Source organism: Aspergillus fumigatus, chromosome 5 (assembly GCF_000002655.1).
Source record: "Aspergillus fumigatus Af293 chromosome 5, whole genome shotgun sequence".
In the NCBI taxonomy this organism is placed as follows: domain Eukaryota; kingdom Fungi; phylum Ascomycota; class Eurotiomycetes; order Eurotiales; family Aspergillaceae; genus Aspergillus; species Aspergillus fumigatus.
In genome coordinates, this window is record NC_007198.1 from 2,207,554 (window position 1) to 2,228,255 (window position 20,702).

General features: G+C 48.8%; 4 protein-coding genes across 4 annotated transcripts; 2 read left to right on the forward strand and 2 right to left on the reverse strand.

Moving 5' to 3' along the window:
- Positions 1-152: 152 nt before the first annotated feature.
- AFUA_5G08700 (type II myosin) lies at positions 153-8,260 on the reverse strand. The gene is made up of 5 exons (XM_748674.2): positions 7,533-8,260; positions 7,330-7,473; positions 7,086-7,270; positions 1,035-7,029; positions 153-975 (listed from the first exon to the last, which is right to left on the reverse strand). Exons 1-5 carry the CDS (start codon positions 7,983-7,985, stop codon positions 535-537), a joined length of 7,218 nt encoding a protein of 2,405 aa, XP_753767.1. The 5' UTR covers positions 7,986-8,260; the 3' UTR covers positions 153-534.
- Positions 8,261-8,407: 147 nt separating this feature from the next.
- AFUA_5G08712 (uncharacterized protein) lies at positions 8,408-14,010 on the forward strand. Its single transcript, XM_001481456.2, has 7 exons — positions 8,408-8,589; positions 8,652-9,469; positions 9,520-11,502; positions 11,613-12,346; positions 12,396-12,633; positions 12,887-13,137; positions 13,211-14,010. The coding sequence occupies exons 2-6, from the start codon at positions 8,707-8,709 to the stop codon at positions 13,084-13,086; spliced, it is 3,918 nt and encodes a 1,305-aa protein (XP_001481506.1). The 5' UTR covers positions 8,408-8,589; positions 8,652-8,706; the 3' UTR covers positions 13,087-13,137; positions 13,211-14,010.
- A 2,045-nt stretch (positions 14,011-16,055) lies between these two features.
- AFUA_5G08730 (uncharacterized protein) lies at positions 16,056-17,440 on the reverse strand. Its single transcript, XM_077804803.1, has 2 exons — positions 16,275-17,440; positions 16,056-16,212 (listed from the first exon to the last, which is right to left on the reverse strand). The coding sequence occupies exon 1, from the start codon at positions 16,655-16,657 to the stop codon at positions 16,301-16,303; it is 357 nt and encodes a 118-aa protein (XP_077659917.1). The 5' UTR covers positions 16,658-17,440; the 3' UTR covers positions 16,056-16,212; positions 16,275-16,300.
- A 1,325-nt stretch (positions 17,441-18,765) lies between these two features.
- Positions 18,766-20,702, forward strand: pfa5 (DHHC family palmitoyltransferase). The gene is made up of 5 exons (XM_748670.3): positions 18,766-19,175; positions 19,239-19,743; positions 19,801-19,924; positions 19,984-20,024; positions 20,076-20,702. Exons 1-5 carry the CDS (start codon positions 19,061-19,063, stop codon positions 20,620-20,622), a joined length of 1,332 nt encoding a protein of 443 aa, XP_753763.2. The 5' UTR covers positions 18,766-19,060; the 3' UTR covers positions 20,623-20,702.

Consider the following 20,702-nt stretch of genomic DNA (forward strand, 5'->3'; position numbering starts at 1 on the left):
TGACGGACTCACCATGACAATGCACTGGACGGGACGAGTTCAACTGAGATGTGGTGTCGAAAGGGAGATGGGGGATGAGAGCCCAACAAAAGTACTCTAATTAGACTTGACAAGCTTGAGCGGAGATGCCGCTCACCTAAGCGAGCGTTAATTATAGGCGCGCGGCTATTCAGGACATTCAGAAAAGAGCGTCTAAGACAATCTATCTTTGTACTATTTGTACTATTGAGGCTGAACTAGTTTCAAGACACGCCATTAAGAAAGGTGAAATTCTCCATAAGTCCCCAATAAATCAAGGTCGATGGTTCCAAAGTGGACGTAACAGACTAATGCAGACAGCCGCCCTTTATCCAAGAGGTAATCAGCAAACGCAGCATGTTAATCATTAGACGCATGAGGTAAGAAAACATATACAAAGAGAGAAATCTCTCGGTAGGTCATCTCCGGGTCCGATCGACACACCGGACTCATTCATAAGTGTCATTTCATGGTCACCTCCCAACAAGCTGTAGCAGGTGCTACATCATAATCCTCTCAGAGGAAACCTTTCGTGTTGCTCGGCATCCTCTGCGGCAAGTCACTCGCCCCGTAGACGCTGCTACCTCTTCTGCTTCCAACATCACTGAATGTCACATGCGGTCTCCCGATCGCACTCCCTCGTTCGGTACGCAGGGGTTTCAACCCGTCCAATTCACGCTCTAACCTCAATGCCTTTTCACGCTCTTCGCGTAGCTCTCTTTCAACTCGACGGATCTGTAGTTGCGCCTCCGAGTCACTTTGCTGAAGCTCCTCAATGTTGCGGAGTAGACGATCAATCTTCTCACGACCCTTGTTGACATCTTCCTCTAGTTGCGCGTTCAGCTTATCACGCCGCTCCAACTGTGACTGAAGATCTTTGACTGTACGGTCGACATTACGCAGTGACCGTTGTTCCGAGCTGTGCTTGTTCTCTTGCTCTTCAAGATGCGTCTCCAACTGTTTGATTTGAGGCGTCAGTATCTTGGGTGACGCATTTCAGTGGGATGAAAACTTACCTCTTTGATCCTCTTGTGGAGGAATCGAACATCCTGACTGCCAGTCGAGTAGCTCTTGGTCTCTAAATCGACACATCGCAACTGCGCCTCCTTGAGTTGTTTCTCTAGCGCAGCCTTATCCTTGAAGAGTTGAGCATTCGCCTCCCTTTCAGCAGTGACTTCTTTCTGCATCTCAGTCACTAGTGCTTCAGCTCGCCTCATCTTGCCAACAGCGGCAGCTGAGACGTCTTCTTGTTGGGCGAGTTTCGACTTCAGCTCTAGGAGCTCGCGGTCCATGCTGGCGGCGCTGCGCATAGACGGACTTTCGCCCTTGGCAAGTTCCTCCAGTCTCTCCGCAGCCTCAGCCAGCCGGGCTTCAAGCATCTTCTTCTCCTTGAACAATGTGTCACGCTCTGCCGTGATGTCATCAAACGAGGTTCGCAGACTTCGGACCTGAGAAAGGAGGGACACAACTCTGCCTTGGGCTTCGTTATGGGCGTTGACAGCCTCATCGCGGGACGTAGTGACATCCTGTAATGTGATTTCCATCCGTGCTTTCTCTTTAGCCCAAGTTGAGCTGTTCAGAACTTCATTATCCCACTTGCTACGGAGATCCTCCAGTTCCTCCCGAAGACGAGCGTTCTCGCTACGAACATTGAGCACCTTCTCTCGTTCCATCTCGAGCTCATTGTTGAGCGTAGAAAATTCCCTTTGGTATTTCAGCCTCGTCTGCTCCATCGAAGTTTCTTTGTCTTCGATATCGATTGCACGCTGATTCCTGTAATCTTCAAGTTCATTTTGCAAGCGCTGTTTCGCTTGAAGCGCTCCTTGTAGCTCGGCTGCTTGATCCTCCATCCTAGCTTCTAGCATCTGAGTCTGTCTTTGCAGATCTTCAACAAGAGCATCCATCTGTTTGCGCTCAGCCATAATCTGCGCACAAGTCTCCTCTGCCTCTTGGGCTTGGGACTTGGCAAACTGTTCCGCGCGAGTGGCTTTAAGGACGGCGATCTCTGCTTGTTCGAGCTTGTTGAAGTAGTCGTCCGCCCGACTCTTATACAGACTCAAGCTGGAGGCGAGATCAGCGGACTTGGATGTTTCCGCATCCAACCGTATCTGCAAGTCGGAGAATTCCTCGAGAAGCTGATTTCGGCTGACGGCATCCTGCTCTCTGGCAACTTTTAACTCTTGCGCTTCGGAGAGTGCGTCTCGAAGTTCCACCTCAAGAGTAGCTTTTGCTCGCTTGAGCTTCTCAAATTGCGCTTTCGCCTCCGTAAAATCAGCCATGGCCTCATTATGGACTTTGAGCAAGGATCTTCGAGACTGTTCCTGAGAATTGATCAGATCGTAGAGCTCCTCGTGCGATTTCGCCTGGACATCACGCAGCGATAGCTCTCCGGAACGGATACTCCTCTCTAGGGCAGAAACCTTCTTTGCGGAATCATCTAGTTGGTCATGGAGGCGGCCATTCTCGCGCTCCAAAAGCTGCATGCGTCTGAGAGACGGGCTCTCATCCTGCCATAGGTCTCGGACGGGTTTGAGTTGTTCAAGTTGATTCTGGAGATGACGGTTCTGCATCTCGCTCATCTGGAGTTTATTCTGAAGCTCTTCAATCTCAGTAGCGAGATCCATGCGTTTCTGGTAGCCGATGGTGTCGACTGTCCGATCTGACCGACCAGAATCCATTGTAGCTTCGTTGAGATTTAATCTCCGGTTAGGTGTTGTTGGCGTAGCGAACTTCTTGACAAGACCGTTTTCTGAATTCTTTCTCAGATGCGTCGGGGTACGATTACCGGCTACCTGATTCTGGTCAATCTCTTCAAGCAATGCACGCTTGGATGAAGAGTAACGGGCGTCCAGCTCCTTCATCTCGTCCTCGTGACGACGCCGCATTTCTGCAAGTTGGCTCTCTGCTCGATTATACTTCTCCTCCATCACTTGAAGTTTGCTTTGAGCTGTATCCAGAAGTTGGGCTAGATTTACTTTCTCAACTAAGTCTGGCTGAACGGACTCCCATGATTCTGGCGGCTTGTCTGACAGAGGCTCCACGAACTTGTGTAGGAGCATCAACTGGCGGTGCAAAGCCTCAATTTCTTTGTGAGCAGTGTCAAGCGATCCCTGAAGCTTTCGTGTGTTTGCCTGAGCCTGAGTTCGCAGCTGTCTCTCTGTCTCCAAGTTCCTGTTTGCTTCGGCAAGTTGTATACCGGCAGTTGAGGCGGCCTTCTCAGCGTTGCGACTGGCCTTATGTTCCCTGTTGACCTCATGATTCAGATCCTCCAGACTCAATGACAGCTTTTCTTTCTGCTTTTCCAACGACGTAATAGAAAGTTGAAGGTCTCCGAGTTGTCGAGTCAGTTTTCTGTTATCTTCTTCCAACTTGGCCTTTTCCCTCTGCAGATTCGTTATGCGGAGACGCTGGCTCTCGCTGGCTTTTGAATTAGATCTGGCAATATCCAGATTTTTCTGTTGGATCTTGGTCAAAAGAGCGCGATTGTCGTTCTCGGAGGCTGTGAGCCTGCCTTTAAGCGTAACCAGCTCTCGTTCGAGGCGTTCCTTGTGCTGGTCATGGCGAATGCGGAAGTTTTCAGACTCAGCAATTGCATTAGTAAGTTCTTGCACTCTCAATGAAAGCCGAGATCGCTCTTCCTCGACATCCTCCAGCTGACGCGCCTTTTCCTCTAGATCCTTTCGGACGCTATCCAGGCGCTCGTTGGCCTGCTTCTTCACATTTCGCTCGATCTCGGCCTCTGCATTCAAGCGGGCACTCTCCACTTTGGTGAACCTATCGCGAAGTTTAATCAGCTCAGTCTGGAGCTCCTTGCGAGACTTCTCCGCAGCTGCTCGCGCTTCAGTCGCACGGCGAAGTGTGTCCTGCTGAATGTACATCTCTTTCTCTATGATGATCTTCGATTCATTCAAAGAGGCGTACTTGTCCCTGAGCTCCGCAAGATTGTGTTCCGCAAGCATTTGGACGTCGTCTCTCGACTGTCGCTCCCGGCTGAGATCAGCCTGTGCCTGAAATAGTTGATTCTTCAGGTCTTGAATCTGCTGCTCAAGCAGTTTCCTACTCTCACCAGCCTCTGCATCTTCGGAAATTTTCTCTTCGAGAAGCTTTTTGACGTCGGCGACCTCACGTTCAAGCTGACTTCTCTCAGACCTCATTGCGTCCGCCTCTGCCTGCAGCTCCCGAAGTCGCTTCTGCATATTATCATGGCGTGCTGACAGGGATGCTTTTTCCGTCTCTAAGTGTTCCTTCTCTTCTTGATGCTTTTTGGTGTCATTTCGCAGAACAGCAATTTCACTTTCTTTTCGCCTGAGCATTTCCTCATATCCAGTAGACGTGGAGGAGAGATCAGAAATCTGTTGTCGGATAGAACGGTTTTCCTCAACCAAGTCCTTGATCTGCTTTTTCGACAGCTCCAGATCTTTAGATGTTCTTGCGAGCTTGATGTCAAGATCCTGGTCTGTTTTGAGTAATTTCGCTTCCAGGTCTTGTATTTTGCGGTCTTTGAGACTCAGGTGACTCTGGAGCATTTTTATTTCCTGGCCTAGCTCCTTAACGCGGGCTTCCTGCTCGGCGACAGAGCTCCGGGCCTCCTCCAATTGACGGTCAAGGACGTCGAGGCGGGACTGTAGATCCCGTTTCTCGGCTTCCAGACGTTCAATGATCTCGCCGGCCTGTTCAAGCTGCGTGATGCGCTGGCTAAGCTGCTCATCAGCCTTTTTCTTTGCGGCTATCAGAGTGTCTAATTGGTCCTCAAGACTCTCCTGGTCCGCAATGGCCCCAGCCAACTTTTCGGTTAACTCGATCTCACGAAGCTGCAGTCTCTTGAAGATCTCCTCTTTGTCAAGAGCCAGAGCTCGTTCGCTTTCAAGTGTGTGTTGGATTTTCTGAATCTCAATCTCAGTACGGCGTCTCTCTTCATCAAGTTTCTGGCGTTCAGCAATGCCCTGCTTTATTTTGGCTTCCAGCTCTTTAATCTTTTCATCCCGTTTCTTGACTTCATTAGCAGTACGTGTCTCTCCTAAGAGAGGCTTCATCCTCGAGAATAGCCGCCACCAGGGATTTCGCTTCATGTCTAGATAGACTTGGAAGTTGTGCTGGATGATTCTCGTAGCCTCCGCCCGGTATAGGCGTTTGTTTGATATCCGCCGCTGGATGAACCCTCTAGCTGCAGATTGGAATTGAGTCATGATAGTCCGGATGAGCTGATCCCGTTGTTCTTCGAGCTCGGCCAAGACACCTGCTCGAAAAAAGACCTTTGTCCGCCCTACACGGTACCAGGCAGGATCTAGACCTAGCTTTTGGAGCATATTATGGGCAACACTCTGTCCATCCATATACCCTTTGGGCATGTTAGGACAGAGAACTTCATATCGCTGTCTGAATTCAATAAACGAGAGGCGATTCGGGAATCCTGTACGAGCAATTCTGATACCTTCGAGGACACCATTGCAGCGAAGCTGGTCTAGGACGAGGGGGGCATTTAGCATCTTGGGACGCTTCTTGTGATTGGGTATTATACAACGAACAAAATGAGGATGAGTCTGGTGGAGTTGGTTCATGAGGCTTGACAGCTGCTCCTTGTGCCGCTGTGCGACGGTGCGGAAAAGACCTTTCTTGACTCTGCTTTTGGGAAGCTCATTATCCTCATCCGGGTCGCCACAGTCGGAAAAGAGGCAGGCGACATGTTTATCTGTCGATCGTGCAAGGAGGCGTGTTACGTTGTCGTTCAGAGGGTCCTTATTTTTCTCAAGCCACCCCTCGGTGTCGTATTCCACCTCTGCAGCATAATGAGTCAGAACAAACCCTTGACTCAAGCGGGAGGCGCGATATTTTGGGGACTTTCGGTCCCAGAGTGAATGCAATTTGTCTGTGAATGAGCGATCTGTGGCCTTCGGCATAACGCTGTCCTCGTCCAAGCATGAGAAGATGCCAATAGGGTTCGTCAACTCGATCAGATCAATGGTAGGCTGCAAGTCTTTGCCAAAGTCGATGAATTGCCATTCGATTTGCTCTCGTGCATACTCTTCCTGCTCAAGGACAAACATGTGATGATTGAAGAACTGCTGCAGCTTCTCGTTAGTGTAGTTGATACACAGCTGCTCGAAGCTGTTGTTCTTGAAAATTTCGAAACCGGCAATATCCAAGACGCCGATGAAGAAGCTATCGTCGCCAGCCATGGTACTGCGATCTAACCGATTGTTGATGCGGTTGACAAGATCCCCGAAACCTCGCTCATAAATACCTTTGGCGAGAGCGTCTAGCGCTAGTCGAACCTGCTCTGGTGTTTGGGCCTTTTCCACCCACTCCCGGCCTGCCTTTACCCTCGGATGGAGCAGCCCTTTTACAAAGGGCTCTGGCTCTATCCCTAGCAACTGGCAAGCCCTCTCGACGCTATTTAATGAGTCGGGGCCCAGGGCAGCTTGGTCTGCACGCAAACTTTCTTTGACAATAGTGATGTTTCCTAGATGGAGGACCGCTGCAACTGTCCGAAGAATACACATCTGGTCCTCTTCAGAGAACTTCATGACGTGAAATGCCTCAATCAGTGAATTCCACTCATCCACGTCTGAGACACCGGCGATGCTATCATTGCCGTCTCTGGTGTACGCAAAATCTTCGATGTGCAAATCTGTCAAGAGCAAGCTTTCCCGCAGTTTCGGGTCGGCGCCTTGCAACAGTTGGTAAAATATGTGATAATTTCTCTCGTGACTATTCGGTTTGACCACTCGAGATTTCTCCAGGAGATACCAATCAATCGAGGCACCTGAAATCTGACCAGAGCGGGTGAATTCAATGCGTATGAATTTTCCAAATCGAGACGAGTTATTGTTTCTGACAGTTTGGGCATTACCAAATGCTTCCAGTATTGGGTTCGCCCTCAATATCTGCTGCGAGAGAGTAGACAATTGCTTAGATCCTGAACGAGCATATGGAGTGTCGGTAGTTGCCACTGCTGCAAGGTACTGAATAACCTTCTTGGTATTCTCGGTTTTACCAGCTCCGGATTCACCTCTACGTTCCAATGTCAGATATTGCAGTGCTCCACAGCTTCATGAGGAGGAATATACGTCACTAGAATGCTTTGGTTCTCGCCCTCTTCAACCAAATTCCGAAAGGCTTCATCAGCCATAGCGAAGATGTGGGGCCGAGTTTCCTCTCTGCTACGGCCCTTGTACATTTTCACGTACTCGTTTGTGTAAATCGGCAATGGACAGTACGGATTGATCGTGACCAAAAACAAACCGGAGTAAGTCTACAGATGACTGGATCAGACCACGGAGCCTTTTTTAGGGATCATTCAGGGCAACTCACATATATCAAATCTGCCTGATATCGTGAGTGCAGGTTATGCACCACAGATGCCTCATTTAAATGCGTGAGTTCTGCCATATCATCGGCTTTGTCAAACTTCGCCGGATTGACCTTATCGACTTGGTCCGCTTCAACCTCTCGTTGCTGTTATGGCGATAAGCTTCATTCTCTTCATGAACCCGATGGACTTCCAGTTGCCATACCTCTCCATCATCACTCTGGACTAACAATTTTCCATCTGCTCTTTCTTCTAACACCAGGCCACGAATAAATGCTTTCTCAGGGTGACGTAACCAGACGTACTTGTTCCCTGAGAAGTCATTATCTCCTTCCAGACCTCGGATCTCATCTGCACCTCGTTGTAGCTCTTCTGATTTGATGAACTCGGGCGCAAAGGTTCCGGATGTCGCATCGTTTCTTAGAGAAGTCGATCTCTGCCGGGTCACGGTTCGTTTGAGACTGGACGGGGACAATTGCGAAATAGACGCCGAGTTTCGGAAATGGCTCCTCGCCTCTTCGAACTTCGAAGGTGACGTTACAATAGCCGACTTTGGCCGCGGACTTCTGGTCTGTGGAGCAGAAGGCAAAGGAGATGGAGTTGACCGACCACAAGGGTTGGCACGCTTCGGTGAGACATTCAACTGAGAAGGTAGCATCTTGTCGTTGATTCAATGGAGCATCATTTGTAAACAGATTGGGACAAGGGCAATGCAATCAAGGTCATAAAAAGGCTTCGGGCATTAGGAGTTGTTTCAAACAAGGTCATTAATCTTCAATGAAAAGGAAAAACCAAAGCATAATATAAAGACAAGACAAAAGAGATCCAGTGTGCTTTGGGAACGAAGAGGTGCAGATGAAGACTCGGTAATGCATGAGTGAACACAGCTTGAACCCAAAGTACCCTGCGCATCTGCATTGTGATGGGGCCCGCTGTTTGTTTACATCCGTCATCCTATGGTTCCTCAGGCTGCGGAGCAGATCGTGCGCTAGTCCCGATATGTCTGTACAATAGTCACGTGGATTTCGCAACACGAAACTCGATCCTCAGTTCTTGCAAAGGCGCTTCTCCCGTCCATGTTGGCCTTCGTTTTTCCCTCATCTCTTACACCACGACCGTCTGCAAATAGACATAGTTATATCTTCATGTGCCATTCATGGCTTGAAACTTTAAAAAGAGTAGTCTTCAGCTCTTAGAATTGGAGTCTTCGATCCACAACTGCTGACATTGATGCAAAGCAAGCTGCATACTATTTATATGATGTGCGATGCCTCAACCCGTGCAGCTAACACAGCCCACGTCTTACTTACTCAGTACACTACAGAATCTTACCAGAATTCGCTTGTGTTGAATAGCCTCAGTTGATTCCTTACCCAAGCATGTCGCAGCATCCCCCAGCGTCCGCAATAGGCGGTCCGCCTCGCACCCAACAATGGCCTCGCTCACATATTTTCCCGTCAACCTCCATGCCATCGTCACTTGCAACCCATCTACCCTTCAGTCAGGATATCTCGTCAGCTCACCAGCCGCAAGACAACGGCAACCAACCCTACAACTATAACGACTTGACCAATATCAATATGACGTCGAGTCTTCCTGGGTTAGGAGGTCCTGTAGCGGGATTCCCTCTACCACCACCACCCTTCCCCTTCATGGGCCAGTTTACACCGTCACAGTTTAACACTCCTTCGTTCCCGCCCATCCAGATGCCTCCGTTGAGATACCCGCCATTGTCGATTCCCGCAGCCAACATCCAAGCGCCGAGTCGCCCCTCGTCGGGTGATCTTCGTTCGCAAGCCAATTCGGTATCCATCAATGATGCTGACTCTCGAGCCGCCAGAACACCGATCACGCGGAAGGATTATGATCGAGAAGAAGGTGAACTTACCGATATGGAGATGACCATGCCCACAAGTTCAGAGAATGCAGGCTTGGCCGAAACCCGAGACGATGCAATACCGTCGACCTTGACGCAGCAAAACGGGTACACGACAGGCACTTGCAACACTACTACTTTGGCTAGGGACAAGGAATCCAGAAGGAGCCCCGCGGCGAAAAGCTGCGACCCGTCCACCCTAGACCTCGAGGAAGGCGAGGCGTCCTCAACTGGATCGCACATATCGGCGAGGGAATCTGAGTCACGTATGCGCTTGGGCTTACTTGTGTTAGATAAATTTACTAATTTTGCACAGCGTATGATCCTCCAGGTTCTGGCAACCCTGACCCATTCATGTCGAACGGTGCTTCCGGCGCTTCATCCCACGAAGATACTTCTTTTTCAGCCACAAAAGATGTTTCTGGGCCGCACGGAAGCGGGAAATTAGTGGCGCAGCTTCGAATTCAAGCGCAGGGCGCGCTTCTGCGCTTAGCACCCCACAACATTCGTTACAGTGAGTTGGTAAGAGAGGGGATCAATCCGGCTGTACTTAGGCAGCTCTACGAGGAAGTTGGAATCAGAGTCCCTACACCACAACTAGAGGGTGTATCTCCAGCTATCAATCCGCCTACCAAACCTGTTGATGTCCCAGGAAAACCGGCTGGTGCCGGTCTTGACTCGGCTTCGAGCAGCAGTGTTGATAATGGACCTGCTCCTGTGGCGTTGGATCGCTCTAAAGGAGAAACAGAAACCCCAGTGGCAGCAGCAGCGGCAAACGCACCTGCCCCTGCTCCTACCTCTACCATCCAGCACAGCACCACTGCGAAACCATTGGAAAGGAAAGAAGTCATTGCGCGTATGCTTGCTGCGAAAGCTGCCAAGACTTCTGGAATGCCCTCAACCCCTCAAACTGACTCTGCAAAAGAAGCGCTATCGTCCGAAAGCTCGGTCTCTGCCCTCGTTGGCAAAGACACGCCTGCGAGTTCTGGGCGTGAAACCCCTCCTAAGGAGAAGGACATACGCACAAGAGAGAAGAATAAGGCGAAAACAGAACTAGCCCGACAGCGAATCGAGCAGCTCAAGAAGCAGGGTTTGGTGAGAAGTCAGCAAAAAGCGCAGATAGATCCCATGCGTCGTGATGAAATACCCCAAAGCAACGGAAACAGCCCGGCCCCGGTGTCTCAAGTATCCAACACCCCAATGATTCAACATCCACTACCTGACAGACCTCCTGACCCAGAATCCACTGTTCCGTCCCGTATCCCTGGACTATTTATGACAGAGTTATCAGAGCCGTCTGGTACACGGGTCCGTGGTTTGGTTATTGATTCGACGCCACAACCCCATGTCAATCAACGCAAGCGTCCAAGAGCGTCTGACTTTGACGAGCCTTCACTTACGCTGAAGGGGTCCCACAACGGAGTGAATCACAGTGCGACAGAGGATAGACTGATCATTGAAGTCAGTGATGATGAATTTTATGGTGATGACGAGAATGAGAAAATGGAGATCGATCCCGCCGGAAAGACGACACTGGAAGGCGGCTCAATAGGCCCTGAAGGTTTGTCCGGAACGGTTCCTTCGTCGGCCGACTTTCTTCCTCAACGCCCTGTTGCGTCAAGTCAAGGAATATCCGCATCTGCTACACCACAAAGTCACAAGAATCTTGATCAAGAGGACCTTCGAAAGAAGGATCTTGAAATTCAGGCAATGCGTCGGCGAATCGCAGAACTTGAGCAACGGAAGAAAGCCAAGTTAGCAGCAAGTCGCACACAATCCCCTCGTCCTTCAGAAGTAGCGGTTTCATCTTCTGCAATCAGCCCAACTTCAGTTGATCAAGAACGCCCAACAAGCAATGTCATCTCAGAGCCTGTGGATCATAAATTGCCTCCTCAATTGGCTCTCTTGAAAGCTGATACCGAAGCCATTCCTTCAGTTCCAGTAAATAATCCGGTTAACTCCGAAAAACTTTCGTCGGAATCGATCGCGCGGATCTCGGCCCTCAAGGATATCGACCACCTCAATGAGATGCGCTCGAAATTGTTGCGTAAGAAGGAAATTGAATCTGGTGTTCCCGCTCTGGAGGTCGAGATTCAAAAGTCTGAAGCTCGGCTTGCTGAAGTCAAGCTAGAAGAGCAAAACCTCCTGCATGACATTGCCAAGGGGAAGGAAGGGAGACAACAACTTCTAGATGAACTGCATAGTCTCGACCTGGAGTTGAAGGGCCTCACTCTAGAAGAGCTGGAAATAGCTCAACGTGCGTTGGATGCGAAGGAACAAGTCCAAGCATCAGATAAAGGTACATCAAATCTGCTGTCCCCGACTCCGTCCTACATCTCTGTCATTGCGGACTTTCCACCGATAATGCTGCGAAAATTGGAGCTTACATGACACATAATCTCATTACAGGTTCAACGCATCTTCAAAGCTGTGAGGCAAGGTATGGTTCCTCGTTGCCAGACATCCCTGCTACCGAGTCGCGAAGTCAAGGCGCGGCATGTCCTGTCGAAGGATCTCCGGGTTCTCGTCTGGCATCTGGGGCGGAACCCTCTGCTACCTCAGATCTGTCTTTGGATGCAGAGAGGTCTGACCACGCTGTGGACCCTGCAAACGATGCAGCCTCTTCTTCACCTTCAGAATCTCTAGGCTCCGCGATGGATGAGTCTGCCGATTCCAGTGAAGATTCTGTGCCAGCTGATCACGAAGAGCCCATGGAATGCGAAACACCCACGCCGGAGCCTAGTCTGCATGCAGCTTTGAGTGGCATCCCAGCGACTGATCGGAAGCCTGTAGAGGATGAGATGACTCCTGACCACGCTCTTTCGGAACAGCAGCGCACTCTCCATGCCCCTGATGCAGGAGATGCAGGGGATGTATTTAACCCCAATGCGGATGAAGTTCAAAAACTCGAAAAGCAATCTTCTCGCGAATCTTCCATCTCCGACGCATACGAGCCACCAGAGCCCGAAGCGGAAAGCAGCCCTTCCGATTCTGTCTATACCCCCCCTTTCAGTCCTGTTTCTCTTGCTTCCGTAAAGTCTGCAGAGGTTTCTCGGTTCGAGAGAGCTGATATGCCGCTAATGGGAAAGGTTCAGGAAGTGGAAGTTCAGCCAGGAACCAGCTCCCCGCATGGGCTCTCGAATGTGCGGACTATCTCTAATTCGGAGAGGAGCACTGCTGACGGCATTGTAGGATGAAACCCAGGAGGAGAAAACTCCCAGATATACTCCCTACGTTAGCCCACTGAGATGGTTCAAGGCTTACCGCTACCACCCTAGATTCACTGAGAATGTCTCGGGCGGCTTTCGATCCCTAACATACAGCCACAACATCGATTCTGAAAAATATCTCTGTCCCTACGAGGCTACTGGCGGTGTCTGCAATGACCGGTCATGCGACCTCCAGCACTTTCGTGACATAACTCTTAGCGGTGCGTCGACATATTTAGACAGAAACATTGCAACATTCCTGATGTCTTAATCCGATTCATAACTTGGGCCCACCTATTTTCCCCATCGTCCCCCCTTTCTTCATTTTCTGATTGTGCTTCGCTTCCCATTCTGATGTCGTCCCTCCTTCCGCTCTCTCATTACTTTCTGCAATTCCCGAACACAGCAAAATATTGTCAGTTTGATTCGAACACGGCGAGGAGATGCTGACACACAGTGTTGTTGATTTGACAGATGACAAGATCCTCGTCCAGATGGGTTCACTTCGAGAGGGCAAAACGCCTGAAGAAAAGGACCAATATATTGCCGGGCTGAAACAAATCATTAATGATATGCGGCGCGACAAGGTGAAAGATTTCAATACCGTGGCCACGGAAATTGCTGCATACCGTAGACGCTTCCTCCAAGATCCATCACGTGTCTTGCCCTTGTAGCAGGATTATGGCACTTGTTCGTCTGATGGAAGAAGTTTTTCTTCTACCAAGGTGAGCTGTGACACTTGTGAATGCAAGTGAAAACCTTCCTGAAAAATCTCCTTCGCCTCACACCTTAAACAAGATATCCTTGTACGACTTTCTGATACCCGTCATTCGCTCGCTCTGTTGCCATCAGAGATTTTTCTTCGTCCACTTATCTATGCATACGCACCACTTGACCTTCTATAACTCCGCTTACGGTGGATGGGATCATTGGTGTTGCCCTCTCATCCATAACAAGGTGTTCTCATTCTTATGCTGTTGATCTGTGCGCATTGGTAGACGCAAAAACAGCATGGAGTTTTGGTAGGATCTCAACCCTATTTTCTCTAGCAGCGGGGCGTAGGCAGTTCGCCCTCCACTTCGACGGTCACTTAAGGCCTCGCGGATTCAGAGTCTGTGGGCCATGAGGATAGTATGCATATCAGCTACTGAGGCTGCAATGGTGCGGACTGATCAACGAGATCCAGATTACTTTCCTTACTCGATGGAGTGCGAAAACGTACAGCTGCCAGTATCGGGTGGTAAGAGATACATAGCGATAGTGAATAATCAAATCATTCAATTTCCATTCCAATCAGAGTATGAGTTCATCTTGGCATCCAATCCATTTTTCCGAAGTGTCCACCACCCGTATCCCGATCTCCGACCAGACTAAAGGGCGGCATATTATAGCGCCTGTCGGGCACAACAAGGCGCAAACGGGCGTTTGCATGGACAACTGAGAGGGACGAGGTTGTCTAATAGATGATGAAATATGAATCCTCAGTGTCGTTAGTAGTGACTGAATGTCATCATAGGGAACCATTTTGACTTGTGTACGGCCCACCAGCACCTGACACCCAAATTGTATTTCCGATCATTTGATTCTAGTATCCTCCATACTCCGGGCTGTGCAGTTCAGCTACTTTTGTAGACTAAACCGAATAGGAACCCCTGTACCTTGTAGTCAACATAACAAATCCTGGAATCCTGAGTCATAATTGAGAGTGTCAGGATCTTTCACGCATTAATGTTTTATGTAGTGGATTCTGAGTCATCTTGTTGTGTCGATTTCCTTCTACATTGGGACCCCGACAGTCTTCTTTGTCCGGGCATGAAGGTAGATTGGCACCTAGGTCAGAACCCTGGTCAGAAAGTGAACAGCGAAGATCAATTCATGAAATAATAACATTGTTATGCGACATTTCCTTAATCTAGTAGGTACTTTGTAACAGTCGGTGCCCTATATGTTGTGTCCAGTTTGATGATCTGGGACTCGGGTTTACGCTGCCACGTGGTGCAGGAGAATATATTAACAGTCAGCAGTAGGACTAGAAGAGTATGGCTCTCACTTCTTCAGCGCGTTATAACGCTCAATGACTGATGATTAATTTAACCATCTCACGTAATAAAGAATCAAATATAGGAGATAGTTGAAGGATCACTTAGTTTATCCAACGGCGCCAAACGTCATATTTAGGGTTGGGGGCTGTCATCTTCAGCGCGCTTTTTTGGACCCCATTTCGGGGAATAGGGGCAAGCAAGGATAAGGTACTCCTGTAATGGCGCGAAGCGGGTATCTATTTACAATATTGAAAATTCGATTAGAACAGCGGTCATGCAATCGAATTGGGGGCAGAGTCTCGAGCCTTGATTGTCCAAAGGTTCGGTGCGGATAGATCCTGGCTTGGGGTCGGAGATACCTTGTGGCTACCAACAGGGAGATGTGTCCGGGTGTTGGTAATTACTAACGCGCGAGCTGACACTGGGGAGATGTATGGAAAATAGTTCTAGAATGTCGTGACATATGGATCATGGGAATTGGCGGGATAAACTACATAGGTGTAAGGCAGTGTATGTTGATCGTCGTTCGTTCAGGGCTGAAACAATTTCTCTTATAATCTGGAGGGAAAACTGTGAATCTAAATCCACTTCAAGACTTGGAGCCATAAACGACAACGGTTAGATCAAGGCAGACTCGGTAAACCCTCACCGTGATTCTGGCAATTGTTTTCGAACAAGTCCGGGGGCAACACAAACACAGCCTGGCCTCGTATCTCTCGCCGAGTCGGAGTAACTCAAGCATGAATCATCGTTGCTGGGCTGACTTTGAAATTTCAAGCCAAAGGATCAAGTTGTAAGATGGAGACCGCTGTTTTACGCAGGGAATAGGGTTGACTGCATATGGATTCCGACACAAAGGGCGGTGGAATCATCGGAGAGCATGATGCATGTCATCCTTGCTGCGATCGACTGCGGCTCAAAATAGTGATTAATAATTATAAGAGTAAGACTGTTAGTCCATAGTACTAATTAACTACGGAGTACTGTCACCAGTGATGTGCCACCGTACTCTTCTTGCCCAGTATTATTCAGCTCGCGACTAATAATGAAATGGCTGGTCTCGATGTGTATACTCCGGAGTACATCACGGCTAGCGTAATTTGGGAGGAGTAGACAACAGATATCAAAAGAAAATCAGTAAAAAAAAGGGAAAAAAAAGGAAAAATTCCGTTTCTGATCTTAAGAGTGAGAACAAATATTCCTATGAATTCCAATGATGGGTTCTGGTTGGACAGAGTATACTTTCAGACTATGGCACGCGATCTTCAGCTAGGCGGCCCCAGGCTACAAGGCTCCCTGGTCCATGCGAATAGCATTCAACTAAACACGAACTATAGATCTTGGAGTCACTGAAGATGGCAGGGAACAATTGATTAGCACAGACTCTAAACTCAGTCAATTTAAAACATCAAAATCAAAAGAACAAATCTAAAGACAATTCCACTGCCGTCAGGCTTCCACCAGGGCTACTATGGACTGCGACCAGCTCAGCTCATTGTAGCCCGCCGATCTAGCATCAACAGTGGTACGATCATCCAAAAAAAAGCGCTGTATCCAAAAGACATTCCAGGTCTATCCAGTCCAAGTATGCAAACCTTCCCAAAAAAAAAAAAAATAACCGTAAACTCCCATGCTCATGTTCGTTTCATGTTTCATATTTCATGATGTTCCGTAACAATGCTTCGCTCACGGTGACAACCAAACCAAAAAGCAATCCAGATACAGTATACAGCAGGCAGGCGCAGCCATCCTGAATCTCTGTAAGCACAACGCATCAGCTTCGGCTTCTCAGTATCGGTACGGCAGCAGAAGTTCTTTACCGAGGTGTTGTGCTGGAGAAGAGTCACTACTTGACAGGCTTGCAACTGCCGCACACAATGTGGTTGCACTCTGTGCATCTCGGCTGGACATTGTATACTTTCGGCCCGTCGCCGCAATTGCAGCAGATGTACATGTAGGTCTGGCTGTAGACTTTGTTCATGTTTGTCGCCCGACCTGAGTGGCCGGCAAAGTAGGTCTCCGGAAGATCCTCGTAAAGCATCGAGGGGCTCTGTAGACTGGCTTGACGACTGATGTGTAGATGCTGTCTGCTGGAGACAGTGACGGCGTGGTAGGAAGACATGTCGTGGCAGCCGGATAGAGAGTCGTTGATGTTAATGTTCAGGGTTTTGTCCATGCCTTCAGTAAACCAGGAGCCAGGCATGATTGGGATGGAAGACACGTTTGAGCGAATGATCCTGACGATGGAGGAGAAGGAATGACAGTTCTGAGAGCCTTGAAGACAGGTCTATATAGTTGAATGCTTGTTGCGTTGAATGATGAAGAATGAAAGAGTGTCCATCATGAGGGATTGGAGCATGTTTAAATAAAAGACAAAGAATGAGATGATGAGAAAGACATGAATCACATCCAACAATGGGCAAGGCAGCTCACAAGGGCACAGTGTGGCTTCTCCCAGGCAAAAGCCCGGGACATTCAAATGCGCCCCAGGTCTGCAGCGAATCAACCTTCATCCTCAAGCATATCATCAGGCAAGCAAGCCAGAGAATAGCTTAGTTGATCCCGCTTGCTAAGAGAAGTTAGAGGCGGGGGCCATTAGGATCCTGGATGGCAGTATATCGGATTGTGGCTTGGCGGCGTGAATAATGGGTCCATCAGTGCCTAGATGCCATCTCAAGAATGACATTGAAGTCATCTCTGAATCAGTTTGAGAATATCTGAGTAGAATGACCGCTAGAATAAGCACTCGCGTTGACTCAGGCCCTCCTTGAGGGTCCACCGTCTATGATGGAAAAGGCGGAATCAGCACGTGGCTTGGACATGTCGCTTTGCCCGAATGCCCTCTGATTTCCGCCCTTTTCACCCTAAGCATTGAACGGTCTTGGGATTTCGTCTGCATTCTTCTTAGCTCATTCTGTATTTTGATTTCTTTTTCTTGACTTGTAGGATAGTCATCCGTCTGTACGGAGTACTCCACGCGTGTGTTGCCTGCTGAAAGGACGTACTAACTGGTAGCGGCTCTCGAGAACGGCTCCACTTTTAGCAAACGTTAGTACCAGCGGATTCAGGCAACGATCCCCCCTGCCTGGTTAGCTTCAGCACGAGGCTCCATCGTGAATTCGTCCTTGCATGATTCGCTGCGAAAATCGTCATTGCAAAAAGGAAAAAAAAGGAATCAAAGAACAGTCATCGTTCCTAAGGCGCTTTCACATTTGGCGCTGACCGTTACTTTTGCTCACTAAATGTACTCGAAAGGTCGTTTCCCCGTAGCATTTGTCGGTCAAATGCTTTTCGGCCCTCTCAAAAGTAAGCACGAACAAGGCTGCATTCCACGTGCTCCTGCTGCCTAAGCCATCATTTGACCATTCAGTCATTAATTGTTGGCGTCTTACAAGGTCCTTCTCTGATGACGTTGAGTAATCTGTATTCTATCTGTCCAACGTGGAAGATGACGGGGAGCAGAGAGTGAGAGGATGATTCATTGCCGACAATCATTAAAAATAGATGGTGATAGTTATGCGTCTCCTCTCTCGCATCATCTCTCCCGTTCCATTCTTTGTTTTTGCGATGATTATTATTAGCAGCAAGGTTTCGTACTGGCTACACTGCGTCTGCTTGGCCCAGGTCAACCGCATTTGATTCAGACATTTGGCCCCATTTCCGGTTCCTGAAGGTATTCCGACTACATCCAGACGAATTCCTTGTCTGCCACCACTCGAGTGACTATCTCCCAGTGAAAGTTCTTTACGATTGTCCCCTTAGTGCAACAGCCATTTGTCTTGACTGGAAACTCATGAAAGTCGATGTCTGCCTATCATGAGAGGTGACGATGCTCGTATCCAGAGATGGCCTGCGAGGTACAGGCAGAATAATTCATGCCTGGAACTGTAATGCTTCCTTTGACAACGATCTGTTCGGCTCAAGGTGCCGCGACAGTGGTCATCAGATAATTTGGAACGTGGGCTGATATGGTCGGTCATGGTAGACCCGGGACTCTGTATACTCAAGCCACAATATAACAGTAAAGTTATTGAATTAACTGTTGCATAATAAAGGTACTGTGGCAGAGGAAGGTGCAGGAGGGGTAGGATATGATGACTCAGCATGACTTCGTCACTTTACGACTTATGATTCCCTTTCCTGTTTATGTTTTCTATCTGTATCTAAGGATCATCACAATCAATCATCAAAATCCATTCGTTAAATCATCAATTTCCTTACCGAACGTTTCAGTACTTAAGACTGGAATCTTTAGACTAGCTGGTTCAGCCATTGTTGACATGGAAGCACATGACTACGTCATGTCTCCTGTTTGTAATGTTTGCACGTGGTGAGCATCAACTATCAGTTCCTGAGGCTGCTTCAACATCATCATAATCCAAATCTAAATCTTTCTTGCATCCAATCCAGTGCATTCATTACAAGATAATATCAATCAGGACTTATGCAACGTATTTGAGACGACTAGTTCCCTGTGTTCATGAGAGTCGATCCGGTTTATGATTGATGCCGGTGCTTCTAGCAGAAATCTCTAACAAGTCTTCCTATCTTATCACCATTCCTCAATGCTCAGGCGATCGCAAAACATTTGTGGAAATAGTTTCAAATGGCTCGTCGCGCCGCGGATAAGCGCGTCAATCTCGCCGTTTCCAGAATCATACCTCCCATCTTGATCGGTGTGTTTGGTTATGCCAGTTATGCTATCACAAAGCCATTATGCGGTTAGCGTCCTCTACCCCAATCATATTAGCCTCAATCCAGCCTAATATGAACCTGAAAAACAGTCGACTATCTCATACATCCTGCCCACCATTATGACCGAAGGTCTCGGAGTGGCGCTGGTGCCGCTATTCTTGCCATTTATTACGTCCTGCTGATTCCTGTGTTGGCCACCTATCTCCGGCTTCTGTATAACGTTGTCTTGAGCCCTGGTTACCTGCCGCGGGGTACAGCATGTACCCAGAACCAGACCGGCAGTGATGGGTCAAAGCACCGTCATCGAAGACATCGCAGGAGGAAAAGCGGACATCATCTGTCCAAAACGACGGAGAAAACGGATAGATCTGACGGAGGCGATGTCGAACGAGGACTTGAGTACAGTGCGAGAGCAAAGGCATACCCTCTAGATGCGGAAGGATTGGAGAGCTTCTACACGAAAGATGTCTTTGTATGTCAACCGGACGGGAGACCAGTGTATTGCTCCACATGCTGTCAGTTCAAGACAGACAGAGCGCACCACTGTCGAGAGGTTGACCGATGTGTCCGCAAGATGGATCACTTTTGCCCGTGGTATGTCGGAATCATACACGGGCTTTTGCAATGGCAAGGAGACTAACATGCCCGAAGGGTTGGCGGTGTAGTCTCGGAGACCTCGTTCAAGTTCTTTATCCAGTTCATCGTTTATACGATGATCTACTGCATATTTGTCCTAATCGTCTTTGCGATATACACTGCCGAGCTCAGACGGGAGGTAAGTGCATGATCTGGCTGACCTAACACGATTCTCAATTAATTCATCATCATTGACAGGCTGGAAGAACCAATGTTCATTGGATTGTCTGTCTCGCGTTGTGAGTACATTCCCTCACAACGACATGTATGTCTTTCTTACCAGCGACTAGGAGTTCTCTTTTTGGGTTCTTTACCTTTGGAGTGGCCATAAGCTCTGTGCAACTTGCCGCGAATAATCTGACAACAATTGAGAACCTCAACCGCCGCTCGGCCGTGTGGACCTTGGCAATACGCGTGCCAAGGCACATCCTCAGCAAACGCTGGGCACCAACCTTCCGTACAATCACATACCCTCTCCCGCCTGTTCCTCCGGCTGAGTCGGAAGTCGCGCGGGAATCCCCAGGCGGAGAACAGCATGTGTTCGCAATTCTACAGACTCTACCAGGGGAAAATCCATTTGACCTTGGAAGTCCGCTCAAGAATATACAGCAGGTAATGGGTTTCTCTCTGCTCGAGTGGCTTCTCCCTATCAAGCAAAGTCCTTGTGCGGACCACAGTAGTAACGAGAGCGCGTTTGCCCTCGGGCCCGTTGTGACGAGGTTGAAGAAAGAGGCTGGGTTAGAAGTTTCCACGGAGTCGGAGTCGGCGGACCCTGTGGGTGCCGCAGAGACACCACAGCATGAACAAAGACGAGGAAAACATAGACGGCGTAACTGAGTAGTTTAATTAATTATCACTTTTTGTCCTCCATGCGAATATGGGTGCCTGACCTTCTTTTGGCTCCTATATCAATATAC